Here is a 27,686-nt window from a genome sequence, read left to right as displayed (position 1 = left end):
GACAACACAATGTTCACTGTGAAACATGGTGGTGGCAGTATTAGGCTGTGGATATGCTTTTTTTTTGTGTGTCCAGAAGGGACAGAAAATGCGATGAGAGTTAAAAGATAGATGGAGGTCAGTCTATGCCAATCACAAAAAACATCTTCTTTTTTTTAATTTGAAAATTAATTCTGTACAGTCAAACTAAATTCCGCACATCATCAGAATCTGGATTGTCCTCGCCCCCCTCCCACACCTCCTCCTCGCAGAAGTCAGTGGTTTAAGCTGCTGGCTTGCTGGCGCTTTACTGCAAACTGCGTGCAGAGAGGGTAAGAAAGCACCTGCTTCCAGCGAAGAGGTGGGGAAAATGCTCCCGTGAAAAGCTCCAACTTGCAGTGCTTGGTCCCTCAAACGTGTGTGCAGGAGGTTGGATTACTGTGAGCGTGTGCACAGGTTACTTTGATAATCCTTTCATGTAAATGTTTCTTTTGCGGTTTTCCTTCTCTCCCCCCGCCACCCCCACTGGGTCAGGATTCTGACCCAAAAGCCGACATAAAGAAGGCTTGGCTTCAGTGGCTGAAGGGGTTAGCGGTTAAATAGACGCAGTCAGTTGATATGTGTGCGTTTTCATCATGATAGTTTCCACTTCTGCATCTGCGCCGCAGTTTAATGGACCGCCGCGTGTTGCCAGGTTTTTCTGCCACTGGATGAGCCCTGCGGTTTTAACAGACAGCGGAAAACCGCAAAGAGGGAAGAGGATACATTCTGGAGACATTTCTGCGCATGGATTGAAGTGATCGGATCATTAAAAAAAGAGAACTTTCTATAAGAAGAGCGTTTAACTAATTTGTGTCATGAGTTGCAAAACGTTGTTCTAAAAGTGAACATTAAGTAAAGCAAACTGATGCGCGTAAGAAGGGATGCCAGCCAGGCGTGGCTTGAATCTGAGTGTCCAATGTGAGAATGCGTGGGGAGTATGTATATATTAGAGTCTTTCCATTTGATAAACACAGATATCAAACTCATGATTAAAGCAAAGGACTATCAATAAACTGAGAGGACTTCCCTGACTTTGGAGGAGCAAGGCGCGCCGGGGACGCTCTTTTTTTCTGCGTACATGGACCGGACTTGTGTGTAAACTTTTCTCCCTCCGCAAGTCGCTGCACATACATCTCAAATGCCTTCGCTTAATGTGACAGCTGTGCAAACGATGGCAGAGGTCGGGAGTTTTCTGGGGACGCTCGACTTGGATTTACAGAGCTTCCCTGCGCTGGCAAGCGCGCCCTTGTCGGAGCCTCCGGCGGGGCTGAGCGAGCGGCTGGGGCAGATCGAAGGCAGGCTGCAGCAGGGGTCGCCCACAGACTTCGGCCACCTTAAGGGGATCCTGAGGCGGCGTCAGCTCTACTGCAGGACTGGCTTTCAGCTGGAGATATTCCCCAACGGCACCGTGCATGGGACACGGCAGGACCACAGCAGATTCGGTGAGTTTCTTTTGCATTTAGGATATTTGTTGAAGTTAGTTAAAGTCTCACCGTTTGGAAGCTCAATTCTGTTTTGGCGTGTTTATGCTTTTTATTTATAGACGTTTAATGATTTCCTTAACTTTAGGCACTTTTATTACTGTATTTTTACACATTTGAATGTGGTTCGAAACGTGTCCGAGTTTAAATAGACACGGATTTATTAGTTTCATCTTGTAAAACAATCCCATGTTCTGGATACAAGTTTCTTTTTCACCGGCGGCGCATCCTCCTCGGTGAACTCGCTCGTGCTGTGAACAGCCGCGCGGTTCTTTTTTTTTTTTCTAGAAATCTCTGCGCTCGCGGGCACCCGGGAGCAGGTGTCCCCTTGACGCTTTAAATAAAGTGTGCGCGTGCGCGTCTCCGTGACAACCAGCTTCAACACGTGCGCGTGCCCGTCCCCCTCTGATAAGCCCGTTCCGTTAATAGGCAGACTATCTATCTCACATGTTTTGAGCCTCAGCTGTTGTTTTCTCGCGGGGCCAAAGCCCGGGTGTCACCTGTGAAATAAAGTCTGTCTCGGGTGCTGGGGGTCACAGGGCATTGACGCGCACATGTCCAGGCGCCGCATGTGTCACAGGTGCGGGCCGCGCGGCTCGCTCGCTCGCTGCGGGACAGAATAACTCCGAATTAAAGCGTGACCACCGCGGAATCCAAGCTACGGTTTAATGTTCATGCTTGAGCCAAAAAATAAGTCGGTGTTTTGCAGGGGATGGGTGGTCCGCGTGTTTGTCTCTGTCTGGCTTCACTTAAAGTTAAAGAGAGAAAAGAAAAGAAAAGAAAAAAGGAAGAAAGAAGGGAGGAAAGAATGACCGAAAATGCAAGGTCGTCCTCGCTGCGCCAAGCTAGAGGAGACTTTGATTAGAGGATATGAAACACACTCTCTTAAAAAAAAAATTAGAGGGATGATTTCTGTCATCTGATGAGGTCGGGGAGATGGAGGCCAGGTGGCTGGAAGAGCTGGCCTCTGCCAGTCACAGCAGCCAGCTGGATCCTCTCTGAGTAACCTCTACATCACAACACCCAGTGGCTTTTAATTTTACCACTTGTCTCCCTGCCTTTGAAGTTGCCTTCACTGTAACCATCTACCAGCTTCATTAAAGTGTCTTCCCAGGCTGTGCTGGAAGTCCCTGGGGAATATCGGACTTTACAGAAAACCTCACGTCATTATGATAGACTAGAAAGGAGTGAGTTAGTCATAGCAGTTATGGGAAAGGAGCTGCAATCAATGAAAAACAAGTTACATATTTATACTATTACTAGTTTAAATATGACAGTCTTACTTATTCACCATAGTGTTTTTTTCCAGCTTATTTTTCACTTATTTACTCAATCATGACTTTTAAACCTAGTTATTGTCACAATATAAGCTGTTCTGCTTCTGCTGAGTCTGAATTTTGTAGATGGGTTCATCATTTCCTCTAAACTCTATAATTCTAACAGTTCACACTGATGACAGGAAGTGTTATTGGGGGTCAAAATTTAGTCCGTAACATGATTGTAACAATTTGAACATCTGTTTTATTGAGGTAGATTTTTTTTTATCAGTATTTGTGAGTGTAAAGTTTAACTTTTGAAGACACCAAACAAATTCAAACCAGTATTTAAAGTGCATTTGCCAAAAAGTTAGTTACATTTTCTCACATTTTAATATTGTCAGATAAATTAGTTAGTTTCTAAATATTTAGTTCTAAATACATCTATGCTTTACAAATGGGCAACATTTGTCAAGTTATGCTTTACTACCTAAATTAATGCAGAAAATAGAACAAACAATTAATGAAACGATAGCTCCATACTAAGAAAATTCAGAATCTTTTCCTTGATTTCCAAAGAGGCCGTTTGGTTTGCCTTTCAAGTTAACAGAAAACAAAAAATAAGAACTGATTTGGTATTAAAGCATCTAACATGAAATCTATTCCAAGAAAGCTGAATGTAAAACATTCTTGTTTTAGTTGATGATATCTGTTCTTTGGCAAAGTCTGCCTTTAGTTTGAAAAGCCAACTTGGTAAGTTTGACTTTACCATTAACACTGACACTGAACCGGTCTAAACACAATGCCACTGAAATAGCAATCAAGTTTTTTAAATGTAGCTACTTCAAAACACTGCATTTAAGCATATCCTCTGACAATGACGGCCACAATGTGCTGTTCATCATCAATACATCTGGCTCAGAGTTAAGAGGTCAATGAGCAAGTTTGCTGTTCATTAGCAACAGCTGCCTAAAGTTTTGACTTTAGCATTCAAAACGTGAACATAATCTTAAATTCTTTCAACACAGAAGCTCAACCAAAACTGTAATTGTAGTTCATCACTTTTACTAAATTGATGTTGATATACTGTATTAACTCACACTACCCCCCATAAACATGGCGGTATTATGGTTGTCTGGTGGAATGGTGGTTGACTGAACCAACAAATGCAATAAATTCTACTAAAATTGCTGCAATGGGGTTAGCGTCCAAAAATATAGCTAACTTTGTAACAGTTTAGCCATTTTCAACCAAGCTAATGTCCTCAATTTAACTTAAATAACCAGTGTTATAGTGTACCAGACAGAAACAACTTGTAGTAATGGGAGTAGATTCCTAAAATTATTACAGTGGTTCTGTGGGCTTCTGTTGACGTCTCAGTTTTTGACCTCAGGTATCCTGGAATTCATCAGCCTGGCAGTGGGGCTGGTCAGCATCAGAGGGGTGGATGCTGGACTCTACCTGGGCATGAATGAGAAAGGAGAGCTCTATGGATCGGTGAGTTTCTACTGATAAAAATGGAATCTCACTCTATACCAGTGGTTCCCAAAGTGTGGGGCGAGGCCCCTCTAGGTGGCGCGGGAAGCAGTATGGATGAATACTAAAAACAAAAACAGTTACACAAAAGTGTTTCACTGTAAAGATGGTTTGTAGTGTGTTTTGTTGCAACCTGAAGAGTGAAATATACTTCAATGGAGTTTGAAAACAAAATATGTGTAAGGGTTTATGTCTGGTTGAATGATGTCTGTGCCCAGTTGATTTTTTTTTGGGAGGGGATTTTATTGTAATCCATAGGGGGCCCCAGAAAATCTTTGGGAACCACTGCTCTATACAAACCAAAACCTCCAGCTGGGGTGCTGAACAATTTCCTACAACATAATTTCATACTATTCCGTACAAATTTCCATTTATTGGTACTTGTAAAGCAATTTTAAGGCACAAATATTACGTTTCAGATTATGTAAACTGGATGGATGATACAATGGGAAATAGAAAGAAAAAAAGCCTGAAAATTGTTTCCATTTTCTATTTTGTTTTTCCATTCTTATCCAAGATACTTTCAAGGCTGTCTAGGAGCCGTGTGCTGTTAAACACACCATGTTCTTGTCATGCTTTGAAGATGGGATTTTCTTCATTTCTTGGATCTAGTCTTCTAAACAGAATCCTAGCTTATTTGTATCTTAATCAAAGCTGTCATGTGGCTAATGCTAAAACCACAGCGATACAAAACAAGTGTGTTCCTTTCTCTTCATGATTGTTCTTTGTCTGCAAGGGTTCAAGGAGGATACAGACCCTGTGTCTTCCTGTAGTTTTAAATGTGCCACAAAGAGGAGAGAGAAGGGGCCAGAATCACGTTGGATGTAAATGTGGTCAAGCTTCCTCCTCTGGTCGGTGTACATCCTCAGTTCTCACACATACCTCGAGACAGGGAGATAAGGAAGGGAAGAGATAAAAGCAGTGGAAGGGGAAGTATGCTAGGGCAATCCTGTATCAGGTGTCCCGGGGCTTTACCTGGGGGCCTCTCGTGGGCCGGCCCCGGCTCTCGTCGTTTTTTTTTTGAAAAGAGGCTACCTTTAAGTAGGCCATTATGCTGGAAGTGCAGATATTGTTACTGCACGTTATCGGAGTCTGGCATCCTGGGGGGTTGGCCCCGAGAGGATGATGTGGGTGGAGGTCGGAGGTGGTGGTTTGGAGGGGAAATTGCACACCTGACTGAGTCACCTGACTGACAGCAGGGAAGATGTCGACATGTCTGTCTGGATGTGGGAGTCCAGGGGGTGGGGAGGGGAAGTTGAACAGGTAGAGGGGTGCTTCCGTCCCACAAGCAGCAGACCTTGACGAGCTTTTGATCCGATGAGGTGTGTGTGCATGAGGATGTGTGTCAGCATGGAGCTGGCCCAGTCATGTGCCCTTTAGGCTGTGTTTACAGACAACAGCCTTCCTGCACAGAGCAGCCAAGCACAGCCTGAAAGCCAATCATCGAGATTGCTTCAGCAGTTTTGTAGAAGTGAAGAGTCGTAAAAGCAGCACAAGGCAAGCCTGATGGGAAAGAGAGGGCCGCAAAGACAGGCAGCTCTGACGTCTGTCATGTTCCTCATGCTTTAACATTTTCCTGCTCCCTCTCGCCTGCTGAACCTGCAGCCATTGCTCATATTGCTCTGTCAGTAAAGACTAAAGCTTTTAGTGTGTTGGTATGCCGACTGTTCTCGTTGCATCACAGGGAGGGAAATGGTTCTCCATGCACAGAAAGAGGTCAGCAGGTCTGAGGAGTGAGAGTGGAGCGTAAAGTGAAAAGCTGCATGTAATGATTTCCCCTTTTTTTTCATAATGAGCTCCAGCCCAAATGAGCTTGTACTGCTTTGTTTAAGCTTTTCAATGAGTTCATGTCAGGAGTGGAAACTGTGGGGATCTCACACACCCTGAAACTTCTCATCTTAGTTTATCACTACAAATTTCACTGCATGTCAATGATTTAGAAGAAAAATTCTACATGGATTTTGACTGTTTTTATGAACAAAAATCTGTAAACGCAGCACATGTTTTGAGCAACTCTTTCTTTCCTCCAATAGCCTTTAGCAAGATCGACTGCAAACGATAACGGTATGAAAATATCTGCTCTGTGAAGGCCTCAGAAAAAACAGGGAACAAACACCATCATGAAGACTGAGGACCACTGTAAACCAGACAGCCTTTAGCTTTTATAAAAGAAAGGCATAAGACGTCTGGTTAGTAGTTATCTACTACCATAAATAAGGCTAAGGTTGAAGATTTTGGTAGAATTCATTGTGCGACTTCAAACCATATTTTAGTTTTTAGTGCCATGGGGACACCATCACCTCGACGATAGTTGGTGTTGGAAGCATCATGCTGTGGCGAAGCTTTTCTTCAGCTATGATAGAGTGGATGTATAGATGAATGCATTTAAATACACAGACTTTTGGGCTGAAAATCTTTTAGACGTTGCAAAATACTTGAGACCAAGGCAAAGCTTTCACCATCTAGCAGAACAATGTCTAAACATTTAGTAAGGGCTAATATTAAATGGTTTAAATCAGGGGACTTCAAATCCAGAACTCTGCGACTTTTATTCCCTGAAGCAAATGACTGAATTACCTCCTCAATCTTTATTTAAGCTCTCCATATCTTGCTAAAATCCTTCTGATAACTTGATTATTTGACTCCGGGGTGATGAAGCAAAGACGGGTCTATCAGTTGCAGGACATTGGCTCTAGAGATCTGGATTGAAGACACCGGTTTTATACCAAAGCATATTTATCTGTTAGAATGGCCCAGTTAAAGGAAATGCACAACTTTTTTCTCAGTTATGCACCACTGTGTGTTGCTCTGACATATAAAATCCCAATGAAATACATTAGTGACTGCAAGGTGAAGAAGTGAAAACTGTGAACATCATTTCTGTCTCTTCTCTTGGGCTAACATCATGTTTCCTGTTCTGCAGAGTAAGCTTACAGCAGAGTGCGTGTTCAGGGAGCATTTTGAGGAGAACTGGTACAACACCTACGCTTCGACGCTGTATAAGCACACGGACACGGGACGCTTCTACTACGTGGCGTTAAACAAGGACGGATCACCCAGGGAGGGTGGCAGGACTAAGAAACACCAGAAACTCACCCACTTCTTGCCACGGTCGGTGTAGATGGGGAAGGTGCCTCAGGCGTACAGAGATCTGCTCCAGGACAGGTGACCAGCGCTCACACTGGGAGAACTGGTTACATCTGGAGACCCAGAGATAAACAAAGTCGAAGAGGCGGAAGACTAGAGAGTGGGGGTGTTGTGGATATTCTGGATCTTGTGGAGAACTGTTTACCCCTGAGCTCTCACGGAGGTCACATGTGACCAGGACATAAACATTCAGCTCGATCCTGGATGTCTTTCGTCTGCCTCTGCTTTGGACTTCTGCGAAGAGGAGACCGCTTCCTCTGTGGAGGACTGAGCAGCTGGGGGTGAATCAGGAAAACCAAACCAAGATGCCAGGGTTTTTTGTTTTTTTTCCTCGCATAGACACTTGAGTGACATGCAACAGCACACGGAGTGGGGGCTAATTGTGTGTGAAAGGACAAACCTGAAAAACTAAATCTGGTGGCTAGAAAAGCTCCAGGAAGTTCCCTTTTTAGGAGTGCTACAGACATTTCTGATATGACATGCAAGAAGGGTTTGGCTTGCTAAGTTTGGTATAATCAGGTACTTCACAATCTGTATGCAGATTAAAAACTACCACAAGGCGAACGTCTCAGATGGAAAAAGAGGGCAACATCTTTGCAATGACTGTAGGACTGATGAAGCACTTACCTAAACATCCAAAGTCCCAGCTGTGGGTCTGGTTTGAACCTAAACATCACATTCATCACATTTAAATGAAAGCGTAAATTCAGTAGGCTCTGGACGTAAGCACTTCACCGACTGCGGTTTAAGGGAATAACAGATACGTTTGGTTAAAGAGTGGTGACTTGTAATGTTCAGAGTGCGGCGAACATTATTAAAGAGAAAAAAAAAAACGAAAAAAAAACATGCAAGTGTCTTGAGGTGTACATATGGGTGTTCCTATTTATGAGATGTACAATATATTTATTTTCTACATATAAAGTTTAAATGTAAATCTATATATTTATTTATTGCAAAGAGTTTATTTTGTAATGAACGTGAAGATATTTGGACTGCAGATTCTACTGAAATGAGGCAAAAAAAAAAAAAAAGTGAAGAACTGCAACAGACATGACAATAAAATTGTCCTGCTATCGAGAACTTACTGTGAGAGACCATTTTTGCTTGGATTAAAGTGTGATGTACTAATTAAAACCAGATATATTATGTATGAAGAAGTGTTTTTCATTGTATTTTCAAATACTGCTAATTACCTTAGCGTTTTCATTCGTTATGGTTTTTTTAAAAGTCGGTTTCTCTATTTTTGGTCACTTTCCCCAACATAAATACAAAAATTTAATTTTAAATTACACCAAATGCTTCTAATTTGCTCAGATTTTAAATATGTAAGTGGAAAACCACAGACTACAGTTCTGTGATTTCTTTAACACTTAAATGTTTTAGATCATAAAACAAATCGTGATAGCCAAACAGAACGTGAGTAAATCTGAAAAGCTGTTCTCAAATCATTTCATTTTTCGCTGATCATCTAAGATCTGTAAAGTTAAGAAATCACTTAAGAAGAACCCAACAAAATTAGTAAGGTTTAATGATATCAAAAAGTAGCACATCATGTCATCCTACTGGCCTATAAAAATTAAACATCCATCAGCCTGGAAAGCCATTTCCAAAGCCTCAATAAAGCCACAGTGAGGCCCATTCTCCACAAATGGAGAAAACATGGGACAGCGGTGAACCCTCTTAGGTGCGGCCAGCATATCAAAATTCACGATTCAACAAGAAGAAGAAGAAAAAAAAGAGTGGGCTAAAATGGCCTCCATGGGAAAGTTCCAAGGTAAAAAATACTGCTGACTGCAAAGAACACAAAGGTCCATCCAACATTTGGTAAAAAGCATATTGTTGGTCTCCAAGAATTGAGGAAATGTTTTTTCTGTTGACAGAGGAGACAAAATATGATCTGACTGGATGTTGCAAGTCTTGTTAAATCTAGACATCATAAAGACTCTGGCATGGTGGTGGTAGTGTGATGGTCTGGGGCTGCTTTGCCACTTCCAAGATCTGGATGATGTGCAGTCATTAACAGAACCATGAATTACGCTTTCCAACATAAAACAATGCAGGAGAATGTCTGGCCAGCTTAAGACCTTAAAGTCAGGCACACTTTGGTTATGCTCCAGGACAATGATCCAAAGTAAATCTGTGGCACAAAATAAAAGAAAGTGTAAGTTTTGGAAAGGCCTAGTCCAAGTCTGAACTTAAAACCAATTAATATCTTGCAGAACGAGCTTCAACAGGCCATTCTTGCTGGGAAAACCTGCAATGTGGCTGAATTGACAGTTTGTCAAAAGAGTGGGCCTCTACATCACTCCATTGAGACAAACATTTATTACCAGTAATCACAAATAATCAATAGCAGGGGTAGTACAACTTAAGCTTAGAAGGAAATTTCTTTGTCACCTATGGCTTAGGGAAATTTTTCACTTTAATAAATAAAATCATATTTTGAAAACTGAATTTTGCATTTACCTTTTTAAATATCTTGTTTTACACAGCAAAGAAGTCAAAAGGGAAGAAATCCCAAAACATTTGAAAAGGGGCAAATATATTGTCACAGCCCTATTTGTAAGAAACGTAAAAGAGGAATTAATACTTCTCCCTCATTTTCATCTCTCTCTCTCTAACATCTGTCAGTGACCATCTACAGGTCAAACATATGGTTTCCAAGATGGCTAAGCCTCTTAAATTCAAGATTTGATTTGGTACACGAAGAACGCTGACATTAGGATAATTATGTCCAAAGTAGACGTAAACTTCTCGGACAACCAGTTTTGTTGCACCAACTCTTTCAGGGACTTATCTATCTGGGAGGGAAAACCCAAATTATTTTATGATGTGATCGTCTTTTTCATTCTTATCTGGAGCATAAAAATACTGAAATGAAATGTTGCACATTTCCAAGCCTTTCAAGGCTGCATATGAACCCTGTTATCTGGTGCTATGAACAACATCTGGTTGTGGTGTTCCTGTTTAAAAACATCAAACTAAGTGTTGTTAAAAGCCAAACAACATGCACTAGTTTCCCAGGGGCGAAAACCACTACAATGCTAGTTTGCCCTCATAAACCCCTTAAAAAGTCAGATTCTTATTGTGAAGCGATACACACAGGCTCCTTCTGTCTCCACAGGCTTTGGCCCAGATACATCCACCGTACAAAATCAGATTCCTTTTGCAACTGGATCCCAGCTTCTAATTGGCTTTACACATCAGGGTGGATTAGGCGAAGTGATTGGCTGTTCGCTGCAGAGGGCCTCTGCTGCAGAGATTTTCTTTTTTTATTCTGAATGGACAGAAGCAGCTGCCCGCTGCGCCGACAGCCAGCGGGGATGTGCCACAGACCTGAGCTGGTGGTGGTGATCCGGGGCTTGCGATAGGATGGGATCAACATTTCAACATCTGCAATAGTTGTAATGTTTCTCTTTACTGGCAGATACGAGTACACTGTGAGAGCAAGCTCTCCCGGGGGGGTGGGGTGGAATGGAAAAGTCAAAGACATGCAGGGGGAAAACCCTGGCAGAGTCAGAAATGAAAACAATACCGGGCGAGGGGAAAAATAGATGAAAGATGGACAGGAGGAGAGACTGGGACAGAAAGGTTTGAGTATGAAATGTAAAATAAGTGGACAGTGTGTCAGGATGAAGGGTGTGTCTAATAAAACAGGCTTACACGATGCAGTATTTCAAAATATGTCTCATGTTGACCAACATAATTGTGCGCCAAGTAGTGCATAATACAGGATATACACGTCTCGTCAATTTCCATCTCAAACCTTGTTTAATCTCTTTAAAAGTCTTTGCTCTAATTGGTAGAGTATCAGAAACAACTGGCGACTCGAGCTCTGAGGCAGGGCCAGTCCAAGGCATAAGCAACCTAAATAGCTGCCCGTAATGTGTCAGACAGGTGTTCCTCAATCCTGGCTTCCCTATCATACAGGCTTTAGATGCATCTCTGTTCCAGCACACCTGATTCCACAGACTGCTTGACCTCCTCTGTATGCTGTCTAGTGTTGCTGGAGCAGGGTAATCAGTCATTATTTACATCAGGTGTGCAGCAACAAGGAGACAACTTGTTGCCGCACACCTTGTTGCTGCACACCTTGCTGCTAACTAATTAAAAAAATGTTATACAACTAATTTACTTTCATGTTATGCTTGATGTCCTTTTCCTACATGTTTTTTGAAGCACTTTGTGATCTTATATGTGAAAGGTGCTGTACAAATAAAACTTTACTTACCAAAATATGCAGTGAGAACCAGGGTTGACCAACATAATTGTGCGCCAAGTAGACCATAATGCAGGATATATAGTCCAATTTATTTTTTTATTTTTTTTTGGGAATTAAATCCCGCCAACCCTATTTAATCCACTTTAATAAAACTCATTTGTTTGCCTATAAAGACTGGGGAGGTGTGAATGTGCAATAGAACTCCGACGATAACCAAAACCATATGAACGCCAAGCGGAACACCGCAGAAAGTGGGCATTCTGGATTAAAAAAAAAAACAAACAAACAAACACGCTAATGGGAGAAACAGCACGTGGACAATAGCGAAATATTACAACCGCAAAATCCACTCCATTTCTGTTTACATGAAGAAGGAAGCTGTGCTCATGTCTTCGGAGGTTTTCATGTCGTTCGCTTCGATTGTTCTTGGTGCAGTGCCCCCCGCAGGCGAGGAGGAGAACAGGTCTTTCAAAAGGTTTGTGGATCGTTTGACTGCAGTGTGAAGTCAAACTGCTGTAGCTGAAAATGTAGAAAATGTCAAAATTTTGGTCTCCAATTAAACAGTCTACTGAATATCAGGTGTGAAAACACCCCAATTAATCTCAGAAGAACTACAGTTGTTCTGCGACGTCCTCAGAGAATATCAGCGACAAACTGCATCATGAAGACCAAGGGAAACAGACGACGGGTCAAGGAGAAAGTTGTGGAAGAGCTTAAAGCAGAGTTAGCTTATAAAACAATGTTTCAAGAACATCTGACAGAGCACTTGTCAAACCATCATCCAACAAAGTATAGCATAATTATAAACCTACCATTAGACACTCCACTTCAACCAGGGGTCTCCAACTCCAGTCCTCAAGGATTACCGTGCCAACACGCTGAATCAAAGCGGCTTCTTCTTGAGATTTATTGGCGGTTGGCAAAACGTTAGGTGACCATTACCATGTGAGCAATTCCGGTTGGAATTGACAAAAACTATGTCCCGTTATATAATTTGCACTGTTTGAAAAAATAAAATATAGCCCAAACCAAAAAGATGAATTCACTCACCAGTAGTCATTCAGTTAAAAAACTGGTAATTAGTTTTTCATTTGATTCAGGCGTGTTGGAGGACAGAAGGTCTTCAGAGCCGGGAAACCGAGGAAAAAACAGGCTGGGCAAGGAAAACATCAATCAGATGTTGTAACTCTGAAGGAGCTAAAGAGATCCATAGAAAGAACTCTAGAAAAAAAAAACTGTTAGTGGCTTAGGCAGGTGAGATTAAGGTGGATTTAAGAAAAGGAAAAAAGGTAGCCATTTGGGTTTTATTATTTGCGTGCTCTATAAAGCTCGTTACAAGAGGATGCCAGGAATGGCTTCCGATCCAGCAGCATGGTAAAATGGTACTGGTTACTTATTTTTATGCTTTCTGGCACGGTACATCACCTTTAAAATCACTAACACATTTGCCAAATATGGAATGAATAATACCGCACTAAATTTCAATTCCTTAAAGCAACCTTTGTGAATTTTCAATATCTTTGTTCTGTTCATAAAACTAAATCTTAGTGCTTTGTTTGAGATCTAAACCAGACCCAGATTCAAAACCACATTTGTCTCCAGACCAAAACTCCAATCTAAGGTCAAAATGACAAATATCAAAAAAATTGCCATGTTTACTGTTTTAACAAATGTTTATGGATTAAATGTGGCATTTCAAAGACAAAAATGTAAATTTAAGATGTGAAAGATTGTTTAATTTTTAAAATCTTTTAGATAACAGAATCTAAGTCCAGATTTTTTTTTTTCTTTCCCACATTCCATACTGATGCAGACTTTGAAACTAATGAAAGTAAAAAGTTGACATTTCAAGATTGGGAGTGAACCCTTGAAGTTTCCTTACTGATTTTTTTTTTTTGCACATCTCCACCTGAAACTCCCCCCCAATTTGAAATAAATGACTAAACTGGAAGAGCAGAAATGACCGAGGAGTAACTCAAACTGCAACTCCGACATTCTTCCAGGGGAACTGCAGACAGCCGTCTACAAGCAGGACTCCCACACTCACGGTTCATTGTTTTGGTCACTTTATTAAATGTTATATTAAATACTTATGAAGATTATAGCAGTTCGTTAATGGCAAAACACATTGATGTATCCGCTAACGCAAGATCATTCTTCGATAATGGGCGAAGTAACTTATTCTACATTTAGAAAACACAGCTTGTGCAAAACATAGAAGTCAACTCTTGGTGAGAACAGTCCACCTTCTTTTTTACTAAATGGCGACACCGGTTTAAGCTCTTAGAAGAAAGAATGTGCCAAAGTAGAATACAAGTCGTCCGGGGACCCTGCCTGGTGAAACTTCAGCGTCCAGGAGAGCATTACTCACAAAGCACCGGACGAAATCAACCGCGTATAATAAGAATTCCAGTCGTTCGCTCCTCCTGTCCAGTCCATTCTGAAAGGAATATTTCGAAATGTCAAAGACAGATTCGGAGCAAAGTTTGGGCCCTGTGACACCCAGCTGAAGAGGCCCCGAGCTTCGCAAGGCCCTGCAAACCCACCCAACTGGGGGAAAAAAATCAACACAAGTGAAACAAATGAACAAAAAACAAAACAAAAACAAAAACAAACAAACAAGTAAATGAATGAGCAGTAACACACAATGCTATGCTAAGCAACACGTAACAATAAGAATGATGTTACAAAAAGATCGAAGCCAGCAGGCAGTTCTGGACGACACAAGCATTCCATTAACGTTTTCAGCCACAACTAATGTAAACACTTAAAAGCAGAATAGAAAATATTCACAACAAATCTCAAGTTTTTACAGAGATTCTTTTTTTTTTTTTTTTTTAGGAAATTATATAAGGCCATTTTTTTCTTCTTATTGTTGATGTTTTTAGGTTCTTCTACCTCCTGAAATAAGCAGGACTTTGCAGCACCAACAGCTGTTCTAGTTTGTTAGATATTTGATGAGGAATCACTAATAATCAGAGCTTATCTTGTCCTGTAGTTCTGTAACCAATGGTTGTGGTCCCACTCGGATGTTGGTAGGCATTTAAAACCGTATAAAAAACTGAGTTTAAATAACAAGGAAACCCTTTTTGAAGGGGAAAACAATACAATGCTAAAAAGCATTGGGGGGGGATAAAACAGGTTTGTTTTGTTAAATACATGAAAAGTGATTCTACAGATCTTGAATAACATAAAGGTGGTATATACATTTTTTTTTTTTTCCCGTCAACCTTCTGGACAAACCTTTAACACAGTCATGTATACATTATATTTACTGTCTCTCAGTGAATCACAGCACAACACTATTCAATCAGAGGCCCCAGCAGACAGCAGTCTCTGCTGGGTTACGTTTGAACTCTTGAGCGGTCTCACAGCGAGTTTGTCAGACAGCAGGGGGGGCTGCTGGGAACCAGATTGTCCACTAGTGGGATGAAAGAGGGCCCGAGCTGACCCTACATGCCCTGTGAGGGGCCCGGGTTCTTGCCGCCGCCTTGATTGCCGCCCATGCCGTGGAGGCGCTGGTAAAGCCCGAGCAGGTTCATTTGGCTCATCCCGCCTGCCATCATGCCGTTCTGCAGGGCCAGCTGGTTCAGGTAAGTGGCCTGGTTGGCCATGGCCAGCTGCTGCTCCTGCACCTTCCTGTTGGTGATCAGCTTCTGAACATACACCATCAGCTGGGGAGACGCAGACAGAGACGTCAGCGTTTACAGCAAAAATATATGAAGCTGATTGCAAGTCAGGCGCACAGACATAAAATGTACACAGATAGTAAAAGTATCGGATTTTGTTTGGTCGGTTTTTGTGTGACACAGCTACACAAAGTGGTGCATGATTGTGAAGTAGAAATAAAATACATTATATCAATATTTTAGCCTGTTTATATATGTATATATATATAGTCATTGCCATGAATAAATATTTTTGCCATCTTTGCATTTCCAAGTTTTTTGAAGTAAGCCTCTCTGCTTTACACAGCTAGCGAGGGAGCATCCAGGTTGTTTGTTAAAATCCAGAACAAGGTGAGCCACGGACAAGGAGAATTCAGTTTCTACACACCACAAACCTGGAGAACACTTCCAGAAAACTGCAAAGAAACACGAGTTCCAATCTGTATGGAGCCGTATTTCATCAGTGTGATCATATGTTCAATATTATTTAATTTTAAGAAGTACAAATTGATTGCAGAGAAAGCTATAATATTTTAACAGTTCAACAGGTTAATAGTTTTATCTATACATCTGCCACAACCAACATTTGTGATCTTGATGTGGCCTGAAATGAAAGAGTTTGACGCACTAGATTTAAGGGAATCCGAGTGAAGGACACAAAATACAACAGCAGATTTGTATTTGTTGTAGATTTTTTTGAAATCTTTGTTTATAAAAAAATATACAATTATGAAATAATTCAAATAAAATTTGTATTTTTAATATGACAAACTACACGGTTACCACAGTGACCTTGTAACGGGTGCAGTATTGTTTAATGGTTACTACTGTAACCATGTCATTCTGAAGTGTTCTTAGCCTGTCGTCTATTTTGCATGGCATTATAACGCTGGGGAATCTAATGATTACTAAACCATGTTTTAAAGAACACGTGAAAGAGCCCAACCTACAGCTTTCTTTAGATCTACACAATTTTGTACAATAATTTGAGAGAGTTAAAAAGTGTTATTATTCCAAGGTAAAGTGGATTCAGATCAATCTACAAATGTAAAAATGCCAAGGTATGAGATTCAAAACTACAACACAGTATTTTCTCAGCCGTTCTCTCACCGTTTGCTGCCTGTTGAGGACCTCTCTGTAAATGCCTTCCCTGCGCTTGAGCTCCATCTCCACAGTGGCTTGGTGCCTCAGCGAGAGCGCCTGGACCTGGCTCTCTGTGAGCGTTGGGTTGTCCTTCCACTGCACGGAGAAGGTTTATTAAAGATTAGGAGCCGTGATCGGCACCGATTTAAAGCCCGGCTTGGGCGGCTTTTAAAACTCACTATTCTGGCAATGATGTCTTCCATCGACTCCCGAGCTAAGGCTTTCAAAGCGTTTGTTGCTTCAATGACTTTCTGCCGTCCCTGGTTTATGAGGTCCTGGATGAAATGTAGAAGAGAAAAGGAACATTCAATTAGAAACAGGTGAGATTTTCACCGCAGCAAAGAGTGGACGTCTAAAGGGGTGAAGACAATCGTGGAGCCCATGGATTTTTTTTAATCTTTTTTTTTTTAAAACAGTAAATAAGAATAGTACAAAGACTTCACACAGTGACAAAACCAACAGTAAATGTCTCCCATGGAGATCTGTATTCTTATTCTCAACACTTCCTGCAATTCCAAATAAAAAGAGCTTCTATAAACATGGAAATTGGTTGAAGTTTGAAGTATTTTTGACTCGCATTAAACACCAAGCTGCCTCTTGCAGTGTGCATCTCTCCTCCCTCAGTGACTGTGTATTATTAGCCGCCCCAGACATTATGAACTGGTCAGCCGCTGCTAGACTGGTGTCACAATTAGGAGTGAGGGGGGGGCTGGCGGAGGGGAGGGATGAGGAATGTGGGGCGCCGTGCTGTGGGGGAGGCATATGGGGCTCATTACTTACCTCCAGCTGCTGGTTGGTCATGGTGGCCAAAGCTGCCATATTGAAGGAGAAGTAGTTAGATGTGCCCATGTCTGGCTGAGCGTAGTTCGAAGCGTAGTTGGTCCTCATCGACAGGCCCTGAGAAAAACAAGGCGGAGAAACAGGCGGGGGAGGGGCGTGGAGGAGGTACCCATCAATTAGACTGAGCTTTAGAGGGACCAAGAGAACAACTGTTTATCGAGCCCTGTGGTTGACGAGAGAGTAGGTTTCTCACAAAACAATATTAAAAATCTGATCAGATTTGAGATGCCTGATCAGGGCTTTCTGGTCTCCATGGCGCCTGTTTTTACCCTTAGCTGACCACTAATAAGGCTTTGCATTAGCACTGATGATGATGGGATTGATACCAAATCTAGGATGAAACTCCCCTCCTGATATTTGCTTTAGATTTGTAACTTTTTTTTTTATATCTGCATCCTGTGTGATGTTGTTTCCAACTTTTCAGTAAAGTTACAAGAAGCTTCTGAATGGCTTTGATTTGCATAGTTTACAGACAAATGACAGTGTGGGAGATCTAAATATTAATCTAAATGTGCTGAGAACTATGAATGTGGTTTCATCTGCCAATTCAAACCCTTCACCTGTATTCAGCCTTGAATACAGGTGAAGTGGCTGTAAAACAACCTTTACAGCAGTATTCAAGGTATTCAATAACCGTTTTGTTATACATTTGAATTTCCTTCAGTGTAACTTAGGTGTTAACTTTATGTGCCTCTTCAGAGCTAACAAGCAGTCATTTTAAACGTCGTTTTCTTTTTACAATCTACAATAAAAAATTGGACACGTTTAGAAGACAATGGAAATAGTGAATTATTTTAGGGAAAATGTTACGTTTCTGTTGCGCAGTCTACAGATGGTATGGCTGCTTTGTGATCATTTGGTCAAGTGTGAGGGATTTAGAAATGGGGTTTGGTCCACAGCTGGACAAAAGTTAGGATGAAAAAAAAAAGTTAGCGGCAGTCTTCAAATGTCACCACCAGCACCAAAACAAACCGTCAACAGATTTGTCGCTTTATTGAATAAGTGGCTATTAATTCCAACAAAGACATAGCATTTTCATGGCCAATGTTTTGTGTGCACAAATATTAAAATGAAAGGTTTACCCCGACAATCCAAGTGTTTTCCACCCTTCAAAATCACATTCACAGTGAAAGAGACCATGCAGGCTGCTGCAGCCTCTGGTCTCCATGTCATGTGACTCTCTTTGCTTTAGTGTCACATGACGCTAATAAAAAAAAACACTGAGGTTTGTTTACACAATTAACTAAAACTAGAGAAATATGTTATCAATGAGTCATATCAAAACAGAGCAATTAAAAACAGCAAGTTTACTCTAGAAGTTCAGCAAAGTGCTTTGTATAACAAGACGTCAGCACGGATCTGCTGAAGACTGAAGCTGTATCTGTCGAGGTACGTCTCAAAAAAGCCATTTACAACAACCTATAAAAGCAGTGGGACAAAATCACTACTTCAACCATGTAATTCTGATTAGACACAGAATGCTATTTATTTTACTGCTAGCAGATCAGAAAGAGAAACAAATCATGGTTAAGATAACCTTAGTGACTAGGACACTAAGGACACGGCTCTGCTCCTTAAACTAAATACAACACATCTTTCAAAAATTTCCAAAATCCATCTGGAGACGAAAAAATGTTACAGCATTAAATTCTGAACATTCATTCGGTGAGAGCAACAAGTTTCCCAGTATCAAACAGCTCCTGCTGTATTAAATGTGTGTGTGTGTGTGTGTGTGTGTGTGTGTGTGTGTGTGTGTGTGTGTGTGTGTGTGTGTGTAATGACCTGAAGTAAACAGTCTTGTCTCAGTAAAGGCCAGCAGAATGCCAATGTTTGTATGTAATTGAGTCTCAGCTGCAGATGGTTTTCCCCATGCCCTGTAATCTGGCCATCCGGTATGTAGAAGGATGCGTGTGTGTGCTTGAGTGTTTGCGTGTGTGTGTGTGTGTGAAGGAGGGGACAACGGGGGCCTTTGGACCTGGTCAGAGACAGGTGTGCAAATCTAAACAGTACAAACCCTCCAAACAACCACAATACACACTCTTCACTTTTAACACGCAGCCATTCTGGAGGTTCAGGATGGAGATCACTTCAATGAAGTGAAAAACAATCTAGACTCAATTTTCAAATTGGGCTCAGATTATGTTAAAATCATCTTTGGTGTGTGCGTTAGAGGAACAAAGAACTCATAGCTTCAATCTTATTTCAAGAGCTAGATCACATTCTTGGTTCCCCCCCCGTTTTGTTCACATTGTAAATCTGATCTTATACATGTGGCTTTTTCTCGCCAGCACCAGTCGAACGTTGCACTGAGAAGACATTATAACATTGTGAGAGGTTGGGTTTCTATACAGTTGTTGCTCTCGTAAATTCAAAACCAAAAACTGAATGAACCTCTGATGAACAGCCTGCAGTGGATGAAGAGCAAACACTTCTCAGGGCTTCTACACTTCCCAGTTCAAAATGTCACTCGTACAGTCACAAATTTCTACGTTTTCCCAACATTCTAGAAATGTAATAAGAAAATATTTACCTAGCAGGGCTTTATTAGCTATATATTTCACAGGTCATAAAAAAACAACATGATGCTTAATTTGGCTTTTGATTCAGCAAAGTGGTACAGGGCTATTACATGGTTTCTTTTTTTTTTTTAAGCATCTGGACCAACTCAGATCAGCTACGTTTTAATATTTATAGAACCACGACTTGGCAAACCTGGACTGAATTACCCTCCACTAAAAGCCGATTCATTAAGCACAAGTTGGGATAAGAGATGGCTTTATTCCAGGATTTCTTCAAGAAACAACTCAATAATTTAACTAAATATTGCAAGTAAAGCTAATTTTAATGCCTATATCACTATGCTAGGTTTCAACACCATCCTACAATGTTACAGTGAACGACAGCCTAATAGCCAAATTAGAGTCCTGTTTTCAAATCAGCCCTCATTAAGTATATTCTTTCCTATGACAGAGGAACTACTTGTGAATAGCTGTACAATTTGATTTTAGCTGCCTAAACATACAATAAGCAGGTTTCCACAGCATAAACGTGATTGGTTTTTGCAGGAACCAATACATGGATCTTTATTATGAGAGAGATGGTAGAGATGTGAGGAATAATGATTTGACCCCAGAATCCATGTTCTCCCTGCAGATGGGAACTCTCCAGTGACAAGCACAAAAGCTCTGAGGGAAAAGCTGCTTTTGCACACACAGGACAGGAGAGAGAGAACAGTGTGTTGGAAAAATAATCATTAGGGTGAATTAGAATCTAGGATTACGAGGAGAGGGAAGATTTGCCCTTGTACAACATTAGCCCCTTTCTGCACTCCTCCAAATAAACTCCACTAATTGCCCCACACGAAAGGAGAAGAGAACAATGGAGACAGAGAGCGAGGAGTTTCTAACCTTCTGTGAACCGACATCCTCACTTTGACAAGCTTTGGCACCGCTTAGACAACTTTAGAGATTTTAAAAGCTCAACCCAAACCAGCAGCAGCAGCAGTTCCTGTCGTCTGCTTGATCTAGGCGATGATAGATCTAGCGATCCAACATTCACAAACAAAAACAAGTTCTCCATGGCTCCACTGCACGCTTTGACGTCAGGGTTTTCAACAACGGAGGAGATGACGACTGTGGCTTTAAAATTACCCATTTGTTTGCAGAGTTCTGTCCTTTCTAGACAATTTATAAAGTAAAAAATAAAAATCTATGCCGAGTTTTGGAGCACAAAAAGAAATACTGTATATTATTTCTCCATACCAGGAAAACGCCAAACAAATTTAATTCTTGACCATGCTATGTGTGAGCTGATGTTTCTCACCTTCTTCTCTGCTTCGTACTCGGCCCAAGCCGCCTTGCGGTCCTCCTCGCTGAGGGCTTCCTCCTCCTTGTGGTCCAGCAGGGAGTCATGTTCGTGGTAACACACGAGCTGGTCCTTGCTGTTCTGCAGCATCTCGGCGAGGAACAGATCCTAGAGAGGACACAGAAGCAGAATCAGACATCGGCCGGTCCAGTGTCAGATAATCCAAATGAGTTCATTATAAATCAAAACAATCTGTTCAGTCAATTCCAGGCGCAAATTGGATTGTAGTTTTCTGGTTTCCATGCCTGCATTGTTATTGAAAACAACAGCAGAGTGAAATTAAGACAACATGGTTTAAATTACGCTCTCTGATGCATTCCCTTCGCTCAAGTCAGCTTTGCTTTAATCTGAAACTCCGTCAATGTCAGGTTGGCTCATTTACCAGAGCATTCAAACAGGGCTTCAGAGCTCGTTCACCACCCTTCCTTGAGTAGAATGCGTGTGAACTTAGTTTAAAAAACAAAAGCCATGAATGCTATTGGCATTGGGTAAAACTGAAACATCAAGCCATGAAATTAAGCAGTGATTGCAAACCTGTGGTGAATAAATTTAAAATAAACACCAGACTAGACGGCGTGAAACCGGACCCTCCGAAGCGCAGAGGGGGATGGGGGGGGAGCCGGGCGATCGGCAGGACGACTTCATAAGAGCTATCTTTTGGAGCTTCTCACCCACACGCGCTGCAGCTACTCGTGGACTTAGATCTTGAACCCACTGGTGCTTCTCGGCGACGTGTGTTTATGTTTCCTGGCCATCGCTCTCAATCAGGACAAAACCGGGCCACCCTTAAACAACCAAACATTTGGAAGCGGCATGCAGCGAGCAACTCCACTGCAGCTTTACCCTCTAATTAGGACATAAAAGCACAGAGGGGTTTGATGGCCCGATTAGGATAAAAGGCCAGGCTTGTTTTCTCAAAGAAAGGGGAAGAAAAGGTCAAATAAAATGCAGCCAGTGCCACCAGCAGTGGGAGTGATGGAACACTGAACAGGTAGTGGGGCCCCATTTTACCCCCTGAGAATAAGGCCAACACGCTACATAATTCTGAAAATATTCACACCCAATGAACTTTAGCATATTTTATCCCTTTGCAACCAGCTTCAATTGAGAGTCTACATGATTAAACCATAGGTGTTCAACCTGCTGAGCCGGTTCTTTGGACATTCTACAATGGCTCTTGGTAACTTTGGCTAAAATTGACAAAGAACCAACTAGTGTGTTTAAATCCAGATTTAATAAATGTAGGTTTTAGCAGTAAGCAGTAATTGTACTTCATTTTTTGCAAAGAATGACATCAAAAGTGCCAAAAATATGTTTTAAGATCAGTTTTTTTCTTGTCAGATTGGGATCTATATGTTTTCCATCCTTTTCTTGCAAAATTACATTTTTCATCTTTAATATAAATCCTAAAAAATATGCATAAAATGGTGGTTCTATAAATATAACGCCAAATTTCCTAGAATGACATCTAAAATTGTAAGATGAAGCACAACATCAGGGATAAAATGGTACATGTCACGTTTATGGCCAATAAAGTTTCTGAGCCATTTACCAACACGCGTTTTCTGTATGACTGTAAATGGTTATTTACTGTGACTGTAGTGGCTCTAAACTAGTTATATTTAACTGGCCTGAAAGCAAAGATGGCTCTTTAGGTTGTAAAAGATCGCAGACCTCTATGACAGACCAACAAGTCTGTGTCCAACAGTGGAGTGAAAAAAAAAAAAAGAAGAAGAAAAAAAACAAAAAAACTTATACATGTTTTTAAGAAGAAAATTAAAAAGAAAAACTGGAAAGTGTAGCAATACTTCATAGAACCAGCTATGACTGCGACTCCAGCTGCAAATCTTTTGGGACTCCAACTCTGCAAATCTAGAGACTGGCTGGACATTTTGCCCATAATTTGAAAAATAAGTAAATAAAACTCAGTCAAACTAGATGGAAAACATCAATTTACAAGTTCCGCCACAGATTTGGGTCCGCTTTGGTCTCATCTGACCAGAACATCTGTGTCCACATGCATGCATGTCCATCTCCAACAGGTCTTGTAACAAACCCCCAGACAGAACAAATTCTGGCTTTCTTCAACAATTCTTTCTTCATCTCTCTCCCATAAAGTCCAGATTGATGTACAGAACCATTGGGTGATCTCTGCAGTTCAACCAAAGTTAACCACCTTGATTAATGGCCTGTCAAGTTCAGGTGGCTGCTATTACTTTCTAGGTTTGCAGTTTGTGCCATACTCTTAACTTTCAGATTATGCCTGAACATTTCTCTATGAGATGTGCAAACTTTGGGATGTTTTATAACCTAACCTTGCTTTAAACCTCTCCACATATTTTACCCCGACCCGTCTGCTTTGCTCCTCGGGAGGCCATTTGCTCACTAATCTTTCTGAACAAACCTCAACCTTTACAGCATTGCATGTTTCCATTGGCAGTAACATTACACACATTTCCATTAGTAAATATACAATGTCTGCAGGTAATTTGTTGCAGTAGATTTAGTTTAGGAGTATGGAGGTGAATGAGATGAAAACATAAACCCTCCAACTGGTATTTGGTGTCCATATTTCTTTAAGTGCAGCATTTTGACCAAGGGGAAATTGAAATCTACACTAAAACCAGACAGGAAACGCAACTACTTTTTTATCGCTAAAGCAAAAAGATCGTTTTCCTCCAAAGTCGTGAAAGAGAAGAGTTTCTGACTGTTAATGGGTCAGTGGAGCTGCAGGTCAAATGACAGTACAGACGCTCCTGCTGGTAAACAGTGCATTCTGGGATACTCAAGCAATCCCCACCGGCGATGGCTCTGGGGTGGTCCGGTCCATCTTCTCTCCTGGAGCGCTCCGTGTGTGTGTGTGTGTCCTGAGGCAGAACTAATGATGTAGGTAACTTGACCTGCACCATTGTCATCTTCATGAACATGCAAAGGGAAGCCTATCAATTTGCTGTGTGGGGGAAGAAGGGGACACAGACAGTGGGTGGGCAGATGCACAGAGAGGAGGCGCTAAGACCTCACCCTCAAGTCAACTTTCACCTGCTTTTACATGACGTCGCTTTAAAAGCCACATTTGGCATCAGAAGATATCCTGGTTCATATAAAGTGATGCAGCCAATGGATTCAGTTTATTTTTTTAGCACACTCTGCTGAATTTATACCAATTTTAGAGTTTAAAGCAATAAACAAACCAGGTTGTTAGGCAGCAAACCATGCAGCTTCACTTGTTTGAGCTCATTTTTGTCCATATGACTTGTTAACCACTATAGGAGTTATTTTGCTGCTGGAAACTCCCCACACTCTCCAAAAACAGGATTTTTGAACATGAAAATGATCTCCCAATAGAAGGCATTTCTCTTGGGGGAATCCTGCGAGCCCCCCTATAAAAGATATAAACTGTTGATCTAAGCACAACAGGTCTCACATCACAAAGACAAAAACTTGCAAATAAACACAAGTGGGCCTCATGTACACTGTACAGCCTGGCACAGGCATCTGACGAGTACTTTAACAGAACATCCCTCTTTACTGAGAAATACATGATAGAGATTTTTTTTTTTTCCACTATTAAGCATTTTGTCTAAAACATGTTGACCCCATTAATACAAAATAACCATTTAATGTGTAATAAATGAAGAAATCAGGCCATTCCAACAACAATAAAGTTCAGCTTAAAACGGAGACATTTTACAGAGGTGCTTTTAAATGAACTATCCAAAGTGAAGAGGGGAGTAATGGAGGCAAACTTGATGTAAAACTAACCGTGGATAGCAAAGACTTCAGCCGTTTCCTTTGAAGTTTGTACTCAGCCTGTCTGCACCTCTTTATTTCTTAAACATTTTTCACTCTTGAAAGCGACTTTAGTCCGTCATAAGTTTAATAATAATCGTGTTTAGACCATAATAAATGTCTTTAAACTTGTTTTACGTATCAAGAGATGAAGACAACAGTAGACAGGTTTAATAAAAATGTCCATCATCTGTAGCAAGCAGTCAAACGCCGTTCAACAGCAGCAAACCAGTAATACGTGCCGTCTCTATATGGCTGCTGCTAACATTTTCTCAGTGAAAACCCTCTGATGCTTTACGTCTGTTTGTAGCTTCAGGACAACCCTCAACTCAAAGCCACAATGTTTTCACACCCTCCCGGCCCAAGGTACAAGTCCACCGGTTTATCCACCTGTCAGTCAGTTAACAAAGACACAAAATCATGCATTTCACAATCCCCTAAGAACGACAACACGCATACCAGATTTCCATGAAAACAAGCCTCGGCTAGCAGCATTATGGGGGTCTACTTCTCTACAAGCTCATCACAACAGCCAGCCAGATGGAGTGACTGGTAGGTCAGGAGGGATTCAGAAAGGATTTAACAAGGTTGGGTGGTAATTTTTTTTTTTAGACACCACTAGAGGTTAACTAAATGTTATTTTCTAATAATTGATGTTTATAACTTAATGCAAAGTTGTTAAATACCGAAAGGTTCATCAGCATACTTCTGGTGACTTTCTTTCTTGTGGACAAAAACGTTTTTGCCACAAAAGGATAAAGAGAAAGGTGGACACGAACATTCAGTTAACACAAATAAATTTTAATCTACACAAATTAAAGACACACGGAGAAAAGAGCTCATGTTTAGTTTTGTGCACCGAATACCAGACAAATTAATTGTGATTAAAAGTGAGCCTTAGAAAATGTGATCTTTAGCTATTCTGGAATTATTCCATCTTTGCTTTAAAATACTACAACTCAATATAACTATAAAAATATCATTATGGGTAATACAGAGGGATTTTGCTGCTTTTTAAATCAAAAGGTGCACACCTGTACAATCAGAAAAGTCTGCACAAATGCAAAAAATAAACCACTGTTCTCTGAAAAAACCATGAGGAAGCACTGCAGGATTGATTTAAGCCTAAACTCAGAACCAGCATCAAATCTGTGGAGCCACAAGAGACCAGAAAGCTGAAAATGAGCCAACAACACCTCTTGGTTTTTCTCACCCACAACAGCTGAGCCACAAAGCTTTGGCTCTTGCCATCATTAGTTCTTTCTTTCCACCGGCAACCCAGCAAGATCAGGCATGTCCTTTCAGAGGTGACAAAATGCAGTTAAGAAGAAGAAACGGTCGAGTAGATCTAAAAATAATTTCTAATACTGTCATTAAAAACCCTCCCATGAACTACTGATAAATAGTATATAATGAGATTTTTCCAACCAATGACGGCTTCCTACATATAATGAGCCAAGCACGGAGTGGTTTATTGCTCCAGTCTGCACCGCGGCTCGACTTCAGCTTGCCCACAGCATTTAAGTGTTCCTGTCGCAGCCTAATGACCACTGCAGCCATTACCTGCTGAGAGCAGGACACGGGCATGCTCCGAGCCTCCTGACGGCATGCAGAAGCAGCAACCATCTGCAGAGGCTGGGAGATCTGGATTAAAATTCTCAGAAGGACGCCTCCTGCACCTTCTCACTGTGCATGCGGCGGCACGTCAGATGAGGAAAAGACACGTACGACGAACACGAAGAGGTGGAATATAATCTCAGAGAGGGTGGGCAGGGTATTGTCAAACTCGCGTCTGGGCTACGAGTACCTTCTTTGTCATTAAGGGGAAGTGCGCTTGCTTCCTTTGTCTCCAATTAGATTTTTTGGAGAAGCACACAGACATGTTTAAGAGGGGGTTTAAAATAATGACCCTTCATCATGCAGGGAAGGCCAGAGGCAGATAGTGTTCAAAGTGAGTGCTGTAAAGTGCAAAGTCATAACAACAGATGCTCTTGAAGATGGTGGGGAAACGATGCCGTGGGGTACTGGCAGAGAGAGAGAGAGAGAGAGAGAGAGGCAACATGAGTAAAGAGGAGGCGGCGTGGAGACGTGGGATAACAGGTGCTAAAATAACCACAGCAGAAAACGAACAGCGACAGAGAGGAAGTATTAACCATCAGTGAGGTTTTCTGCCCGATTCAAGATGGAATAAAACCAAAAAAATCTGGCAAAAAAAAAAAAGAGCGAAAAAAATCTGGTTGTAAGCAAAGTTTGCGGTCTCTGTGGTGGGATTGTTAATGAAATCAGTATTTTCTGTGAAAAGGGCAAAACTGTTGTGGCTCAAAGAGTTTCTCCTACTGAACTTTGTTGGCTCCAAGTGAAGAAGAGTGTCTGACTCATCTTCACATCATCCCAAATAGCAAATTCCTTCCACTGTACTGTAGTCCTGCTGCCACACTACAGTTACCCCACTGACAACAGGTCAGTCTGTTAATAGACTCACCAGCCTGTGTCTTCAATATAACAGCACATAAAGATCAACTGGCTCATTAAGGACTACAAGCTTCCTGCATGCAGCAGTTTAATGAACTCTTATCAGCAACTGTGTGAACACATCTGCATCCCACAATTATAGACATCATGTTTAAATGCAGTCAAATCGGTGCCATTTTTATGGATTACGTTACATTTAAACCTTTGTGTCCAGGATCTTGGTTTTTTCAGTAGTGATGGCAGAGAG

At 41.3% G+C, this 27,686-nt stretch overlaps 2 protein-coding genes across 4 annotated transcripts in view; one reads left to right on the top strand and one right to left on the bottom strand.

Moving 5' to 3' along the window:
- The first annotated feature begins 328 nt into the window (after positions 1-328).
- Positions 329-8,595, top strand: fgf16 (fibroblast growth factor 16). The gene is made up of 3 exons (XM_044127707.1): positions 329-1,463; positions 4,152-4,255; positions 7,218-8,595. Exons 1-3 carry the CDS (start codon positions 1,160-1,162, stop codon positions 7,413-7,415), a joined length of 606 nt encoding a protein of 201 aa, XP_043983642.1. The 5' UTR covers positions 329-1,159; the 3' UTR covers positions 7,416-8,595.
- Positions 8,596-13,712: 5,117 nt separating this feature from the next.
- atrx (ATRX chromatin remodeler) overlaps positions 13,713-27,686 on the bottom strand; it is a 36,726-nt gene continuing 22,752 nt past the window's right edge. For all 3 annotated transcript variants that reach the window (XM_044127704.1, XM_044127706.1, XM_044127705.1), the window contains 5 exons: positions 21,137-21,286; positions 17,255-17,371; positions 16,654-16,749; positions 16,442-16,570; positions 13,713-15,337 (listed from right to left, as the gene is read on the bottom strand). In XM_044127704.1, coding sequence (XP_043983639.1) covers positions 15,116-15,337; positions 16,442-16,570; positions 16,654-16,749; positions 17,255-17,371; positions 21,137-21,286 — 714 coding nt within the window. In that variant the 3' untranslated portion in view covers positions 13,713-15,115. The remainder of the gene's footprint in view (positions 15,338-16,441; positions 16,571-16,653; positions 16,750-17,254; positions 17,372-21,136; positions 21,287-27,686) is intronic.

The sequence above is a fragment of the Gambusia affinis genome, linkage group LG09, assembly GCF_019740435.1.
Source record: "Gambusia affinis linkage group LG09, SWU_Gaff_1.0, whole genome shotgun sequence".
In the NCBI taxonomy this organism is placed as follows: domain Eukaryota; kingdom Metazoa; phylum Chordata; class Actinopteri; order Cyprinodontiformes; family Poeciliidae; genus Gambusia; species Gambusia affinis.
The sequence above is the reverse complement of the archived record's forward strand: the minus strand, read 5'-3'. Positions and strand labels throughout refer to the sequence as shown.

What these genes read in the sequence shown, in the direction of transcription:
- fgf16 (XM_044127707.1), top strand. Translation starts at nt 1,160, where the DNA reads ATGCCTTCGCTTAATGTGACAGCTGTGCAAACGATGGCAGAGGTCGGG. An exon ending in GCAGGACCACAGCAGATTCG is followed by an intron (nt 1,464 to 4,151) that starts GTGAGTTTCTTT and finishes TTTTGACCTCAG; the next exon opens with GTATCCTGGAATTCATCAGC. An exon ending in AAGGAGAGCTCTATGGATCG is followed by an intron (nt 4,256 to 7,217) that starts GTGAGTTTCTAC and finishes CCTGTTCTGCAG; the next exon opens with AGTAAGCTTACAGCAGAGTG.